The sequence below is a fragment of the Erpetoichthys calabaricus genome, chromosome 9, assembly GCF_900747795.2.
Source record: "Erpetoichthys calabaricus chromosome 9, fErpCal1.3, whole genome shotgun sequence".
Taxonomy (NCBI): domain Eukaryota; kingdom Metazoa; phylum Chordata; class Cladistia; order Polypteriformes; family Polypteridae; genus Erpetoichthys; species Erpetoichthys calabaricus.
The window spans coordinates 27,852,151-27,866,681 of record NC_041402.2 but is presented as its reverse complement, the minus strand read 5'-3'; the positions used below and the strand labels follow the sequence as shown (position 1 = coordinate 27,866,681).

The 14,531-nt window shown below is 42.6% G+C and overlaps 1 protein-coding gene across 1 annotated transcript in view; it reads right to left on the bottom strand.

The window, feature by feature from the left end:
* Positions 1 to 4,144: 4,144 nt before the first annotated feature.
* slc27a4 (solute carrier family 27 member 4) overlaps positions 4,145 to 14,531 on the bottom strand; it is a 65,108-nt gene continuing 54,721 nt past the window's right edge. Inside the window, exons 12-13 of the mRNA XM_028809194.2 lie at positions 9,543 to 9,689; positions 4,145 to 6,182 (exon numbers count right to left, since the gene is read on the bottom strand). Coding sequence (XP_028665027.2) covers positions 6,025 to 6,182; positions 9,543 to 9,689 — 305 coding nt within the window. The 3' untranslated portion in view covers positions 4,145 to 6,024. The remainder of the gene's footprint in view (positions 6,183 to 9,542; positions 9,690 to 14,531) is intronic.

Below are 14,531 nucleotides of genomic sequence, written 5' to 3'. Positions count from 1 at the left end.
GGCTGAAGCAGTTCCCGGGATGATTTGTGAGGTGGGCGTTTCTTACCTAAGTGCACAGGTGAGAAACCGTCCGCATCTATGATTGTTCTCGGGGCTGCTGATTTGCCACAACTGCCACGTCCTCTTAATAAATAGAAGTGCGAGGCGGCTAAGAAGGGGAAGAAAGCCTGAAAGAAATGGAGGTTACAGGAGAAGGCAGGAAGCAGTGGAGAGAGAGACAGAGAGAACGCCGGTGCAGGAGGGCGAGTGAGCGAGTGCAGGCTCTCGTGCAGCTGTGTAGGTAGCCTGAGTGTTGGGCCGACACCCGGGTGTAGTCGTAGTGGTCACTCCCACTGAGTTTATAGCGAAGAGCGGGAGTGACCGGAAGGCCGATGACTCTCCATGTAAGGCCGCGGAATGCAGCGGGGGTCGGGACTTGGATTCTCCAGCGTGAGAGCCCTGGTCGTTGGGGAATCCCAAGCCGCTGTTTGGAGGAGCCTACCGGAGCCAGGGGTCAGTGAGGCAAACCAAACCGCTGAAGCAGGCACAGAGAAGGTCAGCTACATGTTGGGTGACTCCCCTGTTGAGAATCCCAGATGGGAGAAGCAAGGGAGCCGCCAGGTAGAAGACACCGGGCTTGTTGTTTTTTTTATAGACTGCTTTCTGCATTATTTTAACCTCGCTTTTAGAAGACTTTTTTTTCTGTATTTTTAACCTCCACTTTTCACTTTTGTTTTATGGATTATTTATTTAATGAAGACTTTTTTAATCACTGCACTTTATTTAATTTGAAAATTGTTTTGATTATTGTTTTAAATAAAAGCACTGGGCACTTTTGTACACCATCCCCTTGCTCCATCACCGTGCCTCACTGCGAGCTCATTGGTAACATTATTGACGGTGTTGGGTTCAGGGGCTCCTGGACAGACGACGGGAGCATGAAGTCGACCCCGCATCGTCACAAGGGGTTGGTCGAGTTCTGGGCCTGTTGCTCCATCTCTGCTCATAAGCTATGCAGGTATTAGCTATGCACTACATCTGATATCTCTCTACTCAATCACTACTGTATAACCTTTTTCATAATATGTCACTTTAAACATGTTATCCTATAAGCCATGTCACTTTTATTTTAATATGTCACCTTAGCATCTGTCAATTTATTATTATGTTCCACCTGTCACTTTGGTAGTAATGTTATTTGTACAATTCCCATTGCACTGGCATTATTGTAGGCACCTTCTACATTACGTGTATTGGACTGTAAGATTACGACCTCGGTGTACTTAATGTATAGGGTGTACTTTCTTTCTCGTTCTGGGTAGGATGCATTCTTGTGTCCAGAAGAGTCTCAATGCTTCACAGCATGGATTCCTCATCATGGAATCCTGAGAGATTTAGTCCAAGCTGTTTTTTCTTAGTCACACATTATACTGCGGCTCTGTCATTCCACCTCATCCAGAAGTTGCTCTTTTAGGTTGAAATCTTTCTACTTGGGTTGCCCATTGGAGTAAACTGAATTCACGGTAATGTTGGTAGAAAACATTGAGGTGATGCATGTTTTGTGATATGAAGCATTATCCAGCTGGAAGTATTGAACAAAGATTAAAAGTGTGGCCATAAAGGGGTGATCAGCAACAGTGCTTGGGTACACTGGCCACCCACTGCTGCGATGCAAGGACGTCTGCAAGACAGACATGAAGGCACTTGCCATACAGTAGATAGCGAGTGCTGGGTGGGCCTTGCAGCTGTCCGAATGAGATGGAGCAACACTCTAAACCAACATGTCAAGACTGGGGAAGAGAAGCTGATGAACACAGCAGCAGACAAGTGGGCACACAGAAAGGAGCATAAGAACTCCAACAGACCAGAGGCGGCACACAGGTGTAACGTGTCACTCTCGTGTTGGCCTCTTCAGCCACAAGCAGTGCTGCCCCAGCCGAGTAGACAGAAAGGACAAATAATAATAATAATAATGTTATCAACATAAATGAATGACAATGCATCACCCATAGTCAGTCTTGCCTGTGTCAGGTCTGGGGAGCTGGAGCGCCCCCTTCAGGCCATAATGTGTACATTTAAGTAATTTGTAAAACATGTTCTTTGTATTTTAGCTGTAAAAGTATTACACTGCTCTGAGCCTGGACTTGGTGAAAACAGCTACACAAAAATTAGTTGGAAGAAAAAAAAAGAATTTTAAATCACAGGTCAGCAGGCGAGTAAGGTGAAGACTCCATTCAGCATTAATTACAGGGTCAAAATGAGTGCCAGGGACACCATTATGATAACTGAAATCACAAAGATGGGGCCAAAGAGCACAGCTCTCAATTTAAAAAATCCAGTTTCCTTAAACATGATTCATGTTTTAAAACACAAAGGAGGTGGTGACCGTGCCCTCTTCAACCTTTCTGAATTTGTAGCCCTAATCTATTGTGACGGCCAGCAGGGCATTTTCCTGGCTGGGATACCGCCATAATGAAAGGATTGGGGGAATGGACATATACAGGGGACTATCCCCCCCTAGAGCGCTAGATGGCAGCTCCACGGTTTCCCACAGGACTTTACAGAAATGTGGAGTTCTGTAACTCAGCCCTGTTGGGTGCCATGAGGGCCGGCATGGGGAGCTGCAGAGCCCTACTTTGTGGGGCTTTCACCACACCTGGGACTGTGTCCAGACCTCGCTAAGGAGCCGCCTGCCTTCATTCAGACAGCCAGAGTCGGAAGGTGGAGGACGCAGCTTGCCAGGAGGAGTGGCGGCTGAAGGATAGAGAGACGAAGAGACAGGAGGCACAGAAAAGGCATTGCTGGGCTGTATATTGTGCTTTGGAACTGTGCTTGTTCTGCGGAGAACAAAAGAAAGGCGCTGCCCCTTGTAAATAAAAACAAGTGTTGTGCGCTGGACTTGCGCCTGTTCTCTCGGGTGTTTGGGGAGCTGGTGCACCCCCTATGTAGAGCAAATCTTAATAGGCTCTGCCTGCCTTTTGAATTTTTCACAATTGTTTGAGGTTATTTATCCGTTCTGCCCATTACGGGCCGCATTTCCAACCCTCACATTGCCTTTTGCCTGTTTATTTGCTTGCCAATTACACACAAACAGCTTTGCCGATTTTCAGGAAGTTTTGCATGTAGGTTGCCACTGGCCCAGCTTAAAATTTAGGCAATATGGTGTTTGAAAAGTTTCATCGGAAAGGTAGACTGTAATGGGTGGGCAATCCAAAAACCTGCATATTATTCCAAAAGGGCTGACTTGGTCTTAATGAAATCTTGCGAGTATAATAAAGCTGAACCAACCTAAAATCCAAGCTGCATGGCATTTAAAGAAACTCGCTGGGAATGGAGGTTTACTCGGGGGAGAGATGACGTCTGTGAAATGTTTCATGCATATTACTGTTGATACAACTGAAAATTTAGACTTGATGAACTTGTCAAGATGTTCATTGAGAAGCGGGGTTGTAAAATGAGGTTTGGGCACTAAACCAAAACTGGATTATCACACCAAACTGTTCAGCTGATGCTAATGACTTTGACATGTTGTTTAGGTCGGCCCCTACATACAAGTGTAGACTGCATTCAATGGAAATGACGACTTCGGTTGGAAGGGGGTGGTGGTGTGATGTGATGGGGGGGACTAACACAAAAACTGCACATCACTCAAACACGGCCGGCTATGCCTGCTTTCACTGAATTTTGTATTTACATAATTATTCATGCAGTTTAACATAAAGGCGTTCAGTGAGAAGTCAAACACCACAAGATCCACACATTACTGCAAAACAGCTAAGTGGATGTTCATGAAAGTTTGCCTATCTATCTATCTATCTATCTATCTATCTATCTATCTATCTATCTATCTATCTATACGCTACAGTTTATCCAACTTGACCCACAGAGTTTATGGTGTTTCGGAAGCTTTGTCAAGAACAGGGGTTCAATTTGCATGCACTTATTTGACGTACAACATTTATGATACAATTGGTTACATTCCTTTTGGTTTTCCAATTGGAGCCCAGGCAGGTTAAGCAACTTGCTCAGGGTCACACAGTGTCAGTAGTAGGACTTGAACCCACAACCTCAGGGTTTTGAGGTCCAGAGCCTTAACTATTACACCACCCTGCCTGCTTTGTGGTAACAGTACCCAGCTTACATGCCACATCAATGATTCAATTACTCAACAAGCCATCCAGTTTATTAATGTGGGATTAAACATCTGTTCATGAAACTACAGTAAACCAGAAACACAAAGAAGAAGCGTTCATAGTTCCAACCCAGAAAGGAGTTACTGCGATTATGGAATCCAATCATACACAGAAAGAACACATTCTGGACTTGTGGGAGCAGAGGAATTGATAAGAGAGGTAGAGTAGATGATGGACGGGACACTTGCATTTCAGCCAGCAATGACAAAAGGGTCAGCATTTAATAAACACAAATATTTGCTTTCTTACCTTAACCATTTATATAAACATACCCAGGCAATGCCGGTACTTTGGCTTGTCACGAGTAAACAAGGAATCCCGTTTGGCCCTCTGTCTCCAATGATTCATTACAAAAGTACAAGCTCGGTCCTTGGTCGTCAAAAAATAATAGAATATTATTCACAAAGGGTACAGTTAACATGTAAGTCTGCTAAAAGGGGGTGATTAAAAAAAATCTGTAAAACAGCAAGCGTGAATCATCTACACACGCAGCACAAGACTTGTGTACAGAATGTCTAGAATGTTTTCAAGTTTCAGAAGAGAGGCTCACCTTACACACGGACACCTATGACAGTAGTAACGACAACATTTCAATGGAGACACCAGCCTTGGCCTGGACTCCTGTTTATTGCAGGATACACTCACACTGTACATGGCCAGTTTACAGAAGCCATTCAGCCTAATGTCCCATTGTGGGATTTGGAAAGAAAGCTGAGAAAACGCAAGTGACCGGTGGGAGAAGAGGCAAACGTTACCGAGACCACCACACGGCTGGAAATGTTAATCCAGGTTCCTAGAGTTATAAGACCTGCATGCGTCCTTTACGCCATCCATATAAAATCATCTTTACAAAAATAATTTTATTTACACGACGACCAGAATTGACGGTAAATAATACTTAAATGTTCCTTGAGGATATTTGAGCCCCTTGTGATGACACAGAAACAAATTTTTAACGAAGCGAAGCCACCAAAGCATAAAGTGAAAAAGCTGCAAATAGTGCAACTGTGCTTTTTTCTTGTTTACCCATTTACTGTAAATATGTTGGTTTGTAACTTATTTACATGTTTATTTATTTACTTCTTTTTTACACCATTTACATATTGGCTTAAATTGGCTGGACATGTAAAATATCCCTAGACCTTAAAAAAAAATCACCGTGAACACACTTTGTATAATAAATTAATTGTGGTAAATTTAGATTTTTAATAGCTGTCATTTCCAATAGTCAGTGATTTGCTGTAATTTCATCTTATAGGGGACAACTTCTACAGCCCTGAAAGAAGAAATGAGCCAGAGGTTCGAACCAGAACAGGATTCAGTAATAACGAATCATTTGTGTTCCAGAGCAGCTGAATCCCGTTCTGAGTTAGGAGGAGACGGAGCCGTTCCCAGCAGCATCAGGCGTCAAGGTAAGGACACCCCCTGAATGGGCCGACTGTGTAAGCATGAGAAGAGTAACCCAGGGTCGCGGTGAGGCAGAGTCTACACTGGTAGCAAGTAGTGCAATTCAGGAACCAACCCTGGTCAGGACACCAGTCCAGCAAAAACGGTAATAAATAAAAATCCCTTCTCTGGTTTCTGATTGGCTTTGATCTTGTAATTGTGGTCCACCTGTGAATCCCTCCCTCCGAGAACTTTTTTTGCCCTTTTTTTTTTTTTTTTTTGAATATCTATGTATGTACATATGACTTTTAGAAATATTTGACCCCTTACAGTGCTAGAGCCACACTGAGCTCTCAATCCCTTGCATTGCACCCTCCCTTTCCCCCACTACACTCTTCCCCCTTCACCCCTTCCATTTCACTAGCAAGCTAGTAGATTGAGGTAATCAAAAGAAAGTGTCGCACATTCACAGCTTCTGCTTCCCTGACTGGATGCCCTGGTAGAGGGTCTCGTTCAGAGGGATGTATTTCCCTTTGCTAGAGTCCAAGAAGTAAAGTCGGTCAGAAATGACCTTAGGGTTAAATCCTTCATGTCGCAGGTCGGTCTTTTGGAACTTGTAGGTTCCTGGAAGAAAACAGCAAAGAAAGACAGAATATTTAAGATTAATTTTTGGTTGCCGTTTCTCAAGTACATTCTTTCCGTTTCCAGGCTTTTGAATAAGTCACACATTTTTCATGCATCCACCATTCCATTTTCTGAACACACATCTTCCATTACATGGTCACTGGTATTAGGCTGCAAGAGACGCAATGACACCAACATCAACTTTGTTTGTGGTAATGTTAATCCTAATTAAATAAATTGTGGATTATTTATTTAAAATAATCTGGTAAAAATGACCAAAGTGCCTTAGTTTTCTAGATACAACAGGCCAAATGGGAAAACTCATGTAGTACGGTAACAAAAAATGTGAGATGAAAGAACATTAGAACAACCGTGAGGTGAACAGGCCATTCAGTCCAAAAAGTTTGTCTGTCCTAGTCAGCCAGATTGTCCAAAACAACATCAAGTGGAGAAAAGTTTGCAAAAGTCCTGCTGTCTACCTTGGTAATTTATTCCATGTGTCTAATGTTCTTAGCATGAAAGCAACACTTTCAGACATTTGTGCAAAATGTCCCCTGAACACATTCCGCTGTGTTCTTGTTGAAGAATTTATTTAAAGCAGGAGCCCAGATCCACTGTATTAATTCTTTTAATAATTGTAAGAACTTCATCATGCCCCTTATTTAATTTCTGTCGGCTTAAACTGAATAGGTTCAACTCCTTTAGTCTCTCCCCATAACTCATAGCTCTCAGTTCAGTAATTAGCCTAGTCGCTTCTGTAGCACTGCTATGTCCCATTTTAGAACATTACAGCAATCTGGATGAGAACAGGCCATTCACCCCAACAAAGCCTGCCAGTCCTATCCACTTAACTCTTCTAAATAAACATCAAGTCTAGTTTTTGAAAGTCTTACTGTCTACCACACTACTTGGTCACTTATTCCAAGTGTCTATGGTTCTCTGTGTGAAAAAAACTTCCTAATATTTGTGCGACATTTACCCTTAACAAGTTTCCAACTGTGTTCCCGTGTCCTTGGTGAATTCATTTTAAAATAACAGTCTCGATCCACTGGACTAACTGTCTTCATCACTGTAAACACGTCAGTCATGTTACCTCTTAATTTTCCTCTGCTTAAACTGAAAAGGCTCAGCTCTTTTAATCTTTCTTCATAATTCATCCTCTGTAGCCCTGGAATCTGCTTAGTCGCTCTTCTTTGGACTTTTTTTAGTGCTGCTATGCCCTTTTTGTAGCCTGGAGACTAAAACTGCAGACTCCAGATGAGGCCTCACCAGTGTGTTATAAAGGTTGAGCAGAACCTCCTGTGACTTGTACTCCACACATCAAGGCACTATATAACCTAACATTCTGTTTGCCTTCTTAATGGCTTCTGAACACTGTCGGGAAGTTGATAGCTTAGAGTCCACTACGACTCCTAAATCCTTCTCATAAGGTGTACTCCCGATTGTGTATTCAAGCCTCTCATTTTTACTTCCTACGAGTAACACTTTACATTTACAGACAATAAACTTCATCTGCCACAAATCTGCCGAAGCCTGTATGCTGTCCAAGTCCCTCTGTAACGATTTAACGGATTCCAGATTATCTGCCAATCCACCTATCTTGGTATCATCTGCAAACTTAACTTGGTAATATCAAGACCAAAGCTGTACACAGAACTTCAGGTGAGGCCTCACTTGAGTGTTACATAAATTAAGCGTAGCCTCTGGCACATCGTGATATATAATCGAACATCCTATTAACTTAAGAGACAAGACGTTCCATGCGCCTACCCGGATAGGCCACCTCAAACTGGGACCCGAGTGCTGCCATGCAGTGGGCATGCCTCAGCACCATACCAATTCTGATCCCCGACAGGCCTGACCCCATTGGCTCTCTGACGGTTTTGACTTTTCTGGGGATGGTGCTCCCGAGGGCATTCCCCCATTCCCTTCATAATGAGAGCGGCCATCCTATGGGCGGCTGCGGCAGAGCTACTCCTGTGGAGAGCAGAAAGGAGTCCTTTCTGTCATCTCAGGGCTGTGTGGAGCTTCTTTTTTATTTTTTTTTAACGGTGGCTGGAGTGCCAATCCTATCCCCATGATTTCCCAGCAAGTTGGAGGACCGCTTTCAGGGCTGGAGGCAGTTTAACATCATACCCAGGATACACCATATTTCAGACTTTGCGGGATCCCTTCGAGGTTGCTGGATATCATGGCTGGCCTGTACACTGGTACTGTGAGTGTTGTGCAGAGTGGAGTCAGAACCTCTGCGTTTTTCCCAGTTGATTCTGGAGTTCGTCAGGGGTGTGTTCCTGCTTCCACTCTGTTCAATGCTTGCATGGGCTGGGTGTTGGGCAGGGTCATGGTGTCCAGTGGCTGTGGGGCATCTGTTGGTGAAGAAAGATTCACGGATCTTGACTTTGCTGACGATGCTGTGATCTTCGTCAATGAAGGCTCTGATCAGAGCTCTCGAGAGACTGAGTGAGGAGTCTGAGTGTCTGGGCTTGAAAGTGTCCTGGATAAAAACCAACATCCAGACCTTTAAATATCTCTTAGGCACAGCCATCAGCAGTATGTCTGTCTGCGGAGAAAGTGCCGACCTTGTTGAGAGGTTTACTTACCTTGGCAGTGACATTCATGTCTCTGGTGACTCTACCTATGAAGTCAGTAGACGGATTGGGAGAGCATGGAGGGTCATGGGGTCACTGGAAATGGGTGTGTGGTGCTCCCAATATCTATGCAAAAGGACGAAGGTCCAAGTCTTTAGAGTCCTGGTGTTTCCTGTCTTACTACAGTACATGGTTGTGAGACATGGATGCAATCCAGTAACCTAAGATGAAGACTGGACTCCTTTGATACTGTGTCTCTTCAGAGAATCCTTAGGTACCAATGCTGTCGAATGAGTGGTTGCTCATGGAGTCCCGAATGAGGCACATTACCTGCATTGTGAGGGAGCGTCAGTTACGGCACTACGGCAATGTAGTGTGATTCCCCGAGGGTGATCCGGCTTGCAGGATCCTCATTGTTGAGGACCTGATTGGCTGGAGCAGGCCAAGGGAACGCCCAGGTGACACCTGGCTGTGGCATATAGAGGGTCACTTCCAGATGGTGGGACTGAACCGCGCATTTGCCACACCCACCACATGACAAACCAACTCAGGATCCCAGATTAGGACCTGAGTGCAGCCATGCAACGGGTGACACCTCAGCACCACACTAGTTCAGATGGAATGGAACAGTGTGAGATTTTTTATGGTGGCTGGAGTGCCAATTCGATTCGTGTTAGGAATGACAAAACAACATTATTGAGAAACTTTGGTCAATGCTGAGGTGGAAATACCAAGTCTTATTAATAGAAAAGGCAGCACAAAGAAATCTTACCAGTTTTGTCAACTTCAGGGAGCAAACGAATGAAGACTGGTCGAGCGTAAGAGGGCAGTTCTTTTTCCACATCTTTTACAAATTTCTCCAGATCTATTCCATTACTTGGATCTGCAATAGCTGCCATTCCAGCCTTCCCCTCGATCCCTGAAAATCAGAGACCCAAAATAATTAATGTTTTTTGCTTTCAGAGAAAGAAACATAACTTAATGATTTTTAATGTCTCATTATAATTGTGATTCAAGTAAAAAGACAAAGTTTTGTGTTTCCAGTGTTCCTTCTCCAGCCCAGCCCTCTTATTTGGTTTCCTAATGAATACATTATGTAAGTCAGAAGGTCTGATGCCACACTTGAATAGCTGGTCTACTGCCAGAGTATACAGTAAGTACAACTTGTTTAGTGTAACTGGATATTAAGCTTTACTTTTTACCAAAGATACTGAACTCTTTAGATGGTGTTAGCTTTAATTTGAGGGTATACACATTAGAACCTCAACTTACATTAACTAAACATCCACAAAATTAAACTCATGCAAATATAACATAAAAAGGAGGAAAAGAATGCAAGTTTAAAATCTGCACAATGCAGAGTGAAACACTTTTTCTTATATGGCTTAAGCAGAGCCTTTGGACTCTCATTCTGTTTTAGTTATTGAGGCATGCAGTGGTGGCACAAAGAGTGAGGCTCAGACCTGTGGCTGTTTCTGTCTATCACCCATTGCAAATGGTGGCACAAGAATAATACAATACAATACAGTTTATTTTTGTATAGCCCAAAATCACACAGGAAGTGCCGCAATGGGCTTTAACAGGCCCTGCCTCTTGACAACCCCCCAGCCTTGACTCTCTAAGAAGACAAGGAAAAACTCCCAAAAAAACCTAGTAGAGAAAAATGGAAGAAACCTTGGGAAAGGCAGTTCAAAGAGAGACCACAAGAAGAAGCGAGAGACATGCCTTCCGTACTCTTACTGTCTGTAGTGCAATTTCTTCCTCTGGGGCATAAGTTGCCAGCACAATCCACTACTGTACATGGAAACATTATGCATTAATGTGTTGATGCACATGTGTATTTGACACTATTGATGTATACTCATACTGTAAATATAAATAGGCAAAACCATCTTTACTGTACATAAGGACTTGACATTTTAGTCTATGTGATTTTCCACTATATGTAATATATGAAAATGCTGTATGTCACTTATGTAAGATGAGGTTCTTCTGTACATTAAGCGGTTGTAGTTACAGTATTTACTTGTGTTCTGTTCTGTGTACAGTAATCCCTCGCTGTATCGCACTTCGCCTTTCGCGGCTTCACTCTATCGCGGATTTTATATGTAAGCATATTTAAATATATATCGCAGATTTTTTGCTGGTTCGTGGATTTCTGAGGACAATGGGTCTTTTAATTTCTGGTACATGCTTCCTCAGTTGGTTTGCCCAGTTGATTTCATACAAGGGACGCTATTGGCAGATGGCTGAGAAGCTACCCAACTTACTTTTCTCTCTCTCTTGCGCTGACTTTCTCTGATCCTGACGTAGGGGGATTGAGCAGGGGGGCTGTTCGCACACCTAGACGATACGGATGCTCGTCTAAAAATGCTGAAAGATTATCTTCACGTTGCTCCCTTCTATGCAGCTGCTTCGTGAAGCGACATGCTCCACGGTGCTTCGCATACTTAAAAGCACGAAGGGCATGTATTGATTTTCGATTGTTTGTTTTTCTCTCTCTCTCTCTCTCTCTCTCTTTCTCTCTCTCTCTCTCTCCCTGCTCCTGACGGAGGGGGGTGTGAGCTGCCGCCTTCAACAGCTTTGTGCCGCGGTGCTTCGCATACTTAAAAGCCAAACAGCCCTATTGATTTGTTTGCTTTTCTCTATCTCTCTGACATTATGTGCTCCTGACGCGCACTCCTTTGAAGAGGAAGATATGTTTGCATTCTTTTAATTGTGAGACGGAACTGTCATCTCTGTCTTGTCATGGAGCACAGTTTAAACTTTTGAAAAAGAGACAAATGTTTGTTTGCAGTGTTTGAATAAAGTTCCTGTCTCTCTACAACCTCCTGTGTTTCTGCGCAAATCTGTGACCCAAGCATAACAATATAAAAATAACCATATAAGCATATGGTTTCTACTTCGCGGATTTTCTTATTTCGCGGGTGGCTCTGGAACGCAACCCCCGCGATGGAAGAGGGATTACTGTATTGTATTGTACTGATCCCCTTCCTTTTGACACCCACTGCACGAACAGTGTCAGATTGGGTGTGAATTTATACTGGCGCTGTTAGTTACAGTCAGATCAGAAGGGGGGGGGGGCGTGCGGGGCGAGGGAGAGCGTGAACGTGACTGAGAGAATAACACTGAAAAAAAAAATGCTAACTTTTAGAAATGCCATACATTTACAGCTGATCTGATGCTGTTCATTTTCAAATAATATTGCATTAGTGCGGCGATATTTTCTGATTGGTACCATTCAGGTCATAAAATGATTTCTTCAAAATGTCACATATATTTTTCTTTTTCTTTTTTGCCTGGTGCTGCGTTGACATCGTGCACCAGAAGGCGTGAGCTTATTCAGTGCGAGCAGAAGCACGCAGGTGCCGGCTGCTGTATGCTATAACACGTTTGACTTGATGACGATCATCGTACATGTACTGTACAAGGCATGCACAGGGGCCACTGAGAAAAGAACAGTGTTCATGGCTCACCTTGCAGAGGAGCTCCGTCATCACTTCTTACAAGAAAAGGAGATGGATAAAGCAAAAGAGGATGCAACATCCACAAGCTTCTGTTCCAAGACTGCCATTTCCCCCAGGAAAGCAAACTCAGTCAGTCAGTGTCAGGCGCCTCTTCAATGTAATAGTAACCACAGCACAAAGAGAAGTGTGTGTATTGCAACAGGTACACACACGTTTTAAATGTAGAAAGGACGGTCCTTGCATGCGTGTGAACTGTTAACATTTGAATTTGATGTTTATATATAGCGTGGAACTGACCTCTTTGTACTATTCTTTCCTCTGCATGTCCTGGAGTACAAAAGAAACAACACCATGCAGCAACATGTGAAGACTGGCAAGATCGAAAAAAAAAAAAAAACACGGTCACTGATTACAAGCGCAACAAGGCATGCGAATGAATATGAATAATATCAATAATGTTGCATCAGTGCCACAATGTTTTCCGAAACGTACTATACAGGTCATAAAAAGAGTTATTCCAAATATCATATATACCTATGTCTCTGTTTTTTTGTCGGTGCGGCTTTGACATCATGGACCATAAGGTGCATACTAATTCAGTGTAAGCAGGAACACTCAATAAAACCGAATAAAAAAAAAAATTCAAGTGGCGGTGAGATATGAAGAAGGCAGATTCATCAGCGTTTGTGTGTCAGCTTTTATCCCTCCAGATCAGAGAATTTCGAGTTCCATTGTCTCAAAACACCACTCACATCTACAGTTATTCCTAGTTCCAGGTAAAAAGTAACTGCATTCAGATCTCTGGGGTGGGGGGGTTGGGAGGGAGGGTTTTGTATTGTGATCGTGACTGAGAGAATAAAAGTGAAAAAAACGCTAACTTTTACAAGTCCTATAAATTTACACCGGCTGTTACAGACACAAATCAAATGTATGTTTTTATTGTATAATATTTACAATAAGAGTAGCTCACTACTCAAATTGGTAAATTTGCCGGGAAGCTGGTTTCAAACTCACGACCTCTGGATTATAAAATGACAGTTCTAACCACTGCACCATGGAAGCTGTCGTATTGTTTGTGTACCTTTTGTGAAAGTGTTTATTTGATATTTGGCCATCAGCCTTCACACATTACACAGTTCATGTCTACATTTTGTCATTTATTACTAAAATATGAAAAATGTTTCTGTTTTAACGATGTGTTTACATAGATTGTTATTGTTTTAGACACAGAACGCACATCAAATTATTTCCCCTTACAATTCTGGGTAGCTCAATCCCAGATAATCAATCAAGGCAGGAACTGGAAGAACTTCTTGCCCATTCTGAGGCAGTGGGGAGGATGGTATAGCAGGCTGCTTGCTGCTTGGGCTTATCGACACATTTAGAAGATAAAAGACGCTGACGGAGAGGTGTGAAGGAATTTAAGGTGGGCCGGATTTATGAATTTTTTCGTTGGCTCTGGTAATTCCAGTGTGAAAGCAATTAGTAACTTTTACCGTTTCTTGCTGGTTGGCATTTGTTCAGGTCCATAATGTGGAAAAGAAGTTCTGTTTTTTAGGCTGTAATGCCAATACAGATTTGTGATTTGCAGAAATTTTAATACAGTTTTGAACGATTTTTAAATATCTTTATATCATTACTGCAAGCTGCTTCTGGTTCCGTTGTAAGGAGGTTATACAGCAGTCTCAGTGCATCTGAGTCCTCTTCTCTGCTGTGAACAGTGAATGCTTTCTATGGTCCATGGAAACTTTTTGATAGGTCAGTGTACCCTAAAGTATATTATTAAACAACTGAGAAAGGTACAATAAATAAATGTAGTTTAATGTATCTGGCTATGTATGCTTTGAAACTGGTATGCCTGTAGTATTGTTCATTTTTATATTTAATGTTTTAACATTTTGTGGAAAGTAGACTTTAAATCCTGATGTTGTTTAGCAATGCTCTTTAACTTGAGATATGACGAACAGCGTTTGTCTTGAAGCCTTTTTAAGATGTGTAATTTGTTGAGGAAACATCTTCCTTGCAACCGAGAAATAGAAAGGTTGTATTTATGTGTTTCTGCAATAGGAAAAAAATAATAAACTTGTTTTCATCTTGAAAAAAATAAAACTGAAGTTGGAAGCAGACCATTTTGGCTGTATAGCCTTCATTACGTATGCAGCACCCTTGATGTGGCTGTTGAGTCATCCACACATAAGTTTATGTTGCAATTTTTTTTAATTTTCAGCAATAAAATAACCTTCACCTCCGGCGCCTCTGAAGACATCACTTCTGGTTCCGGCATCAATGACGTC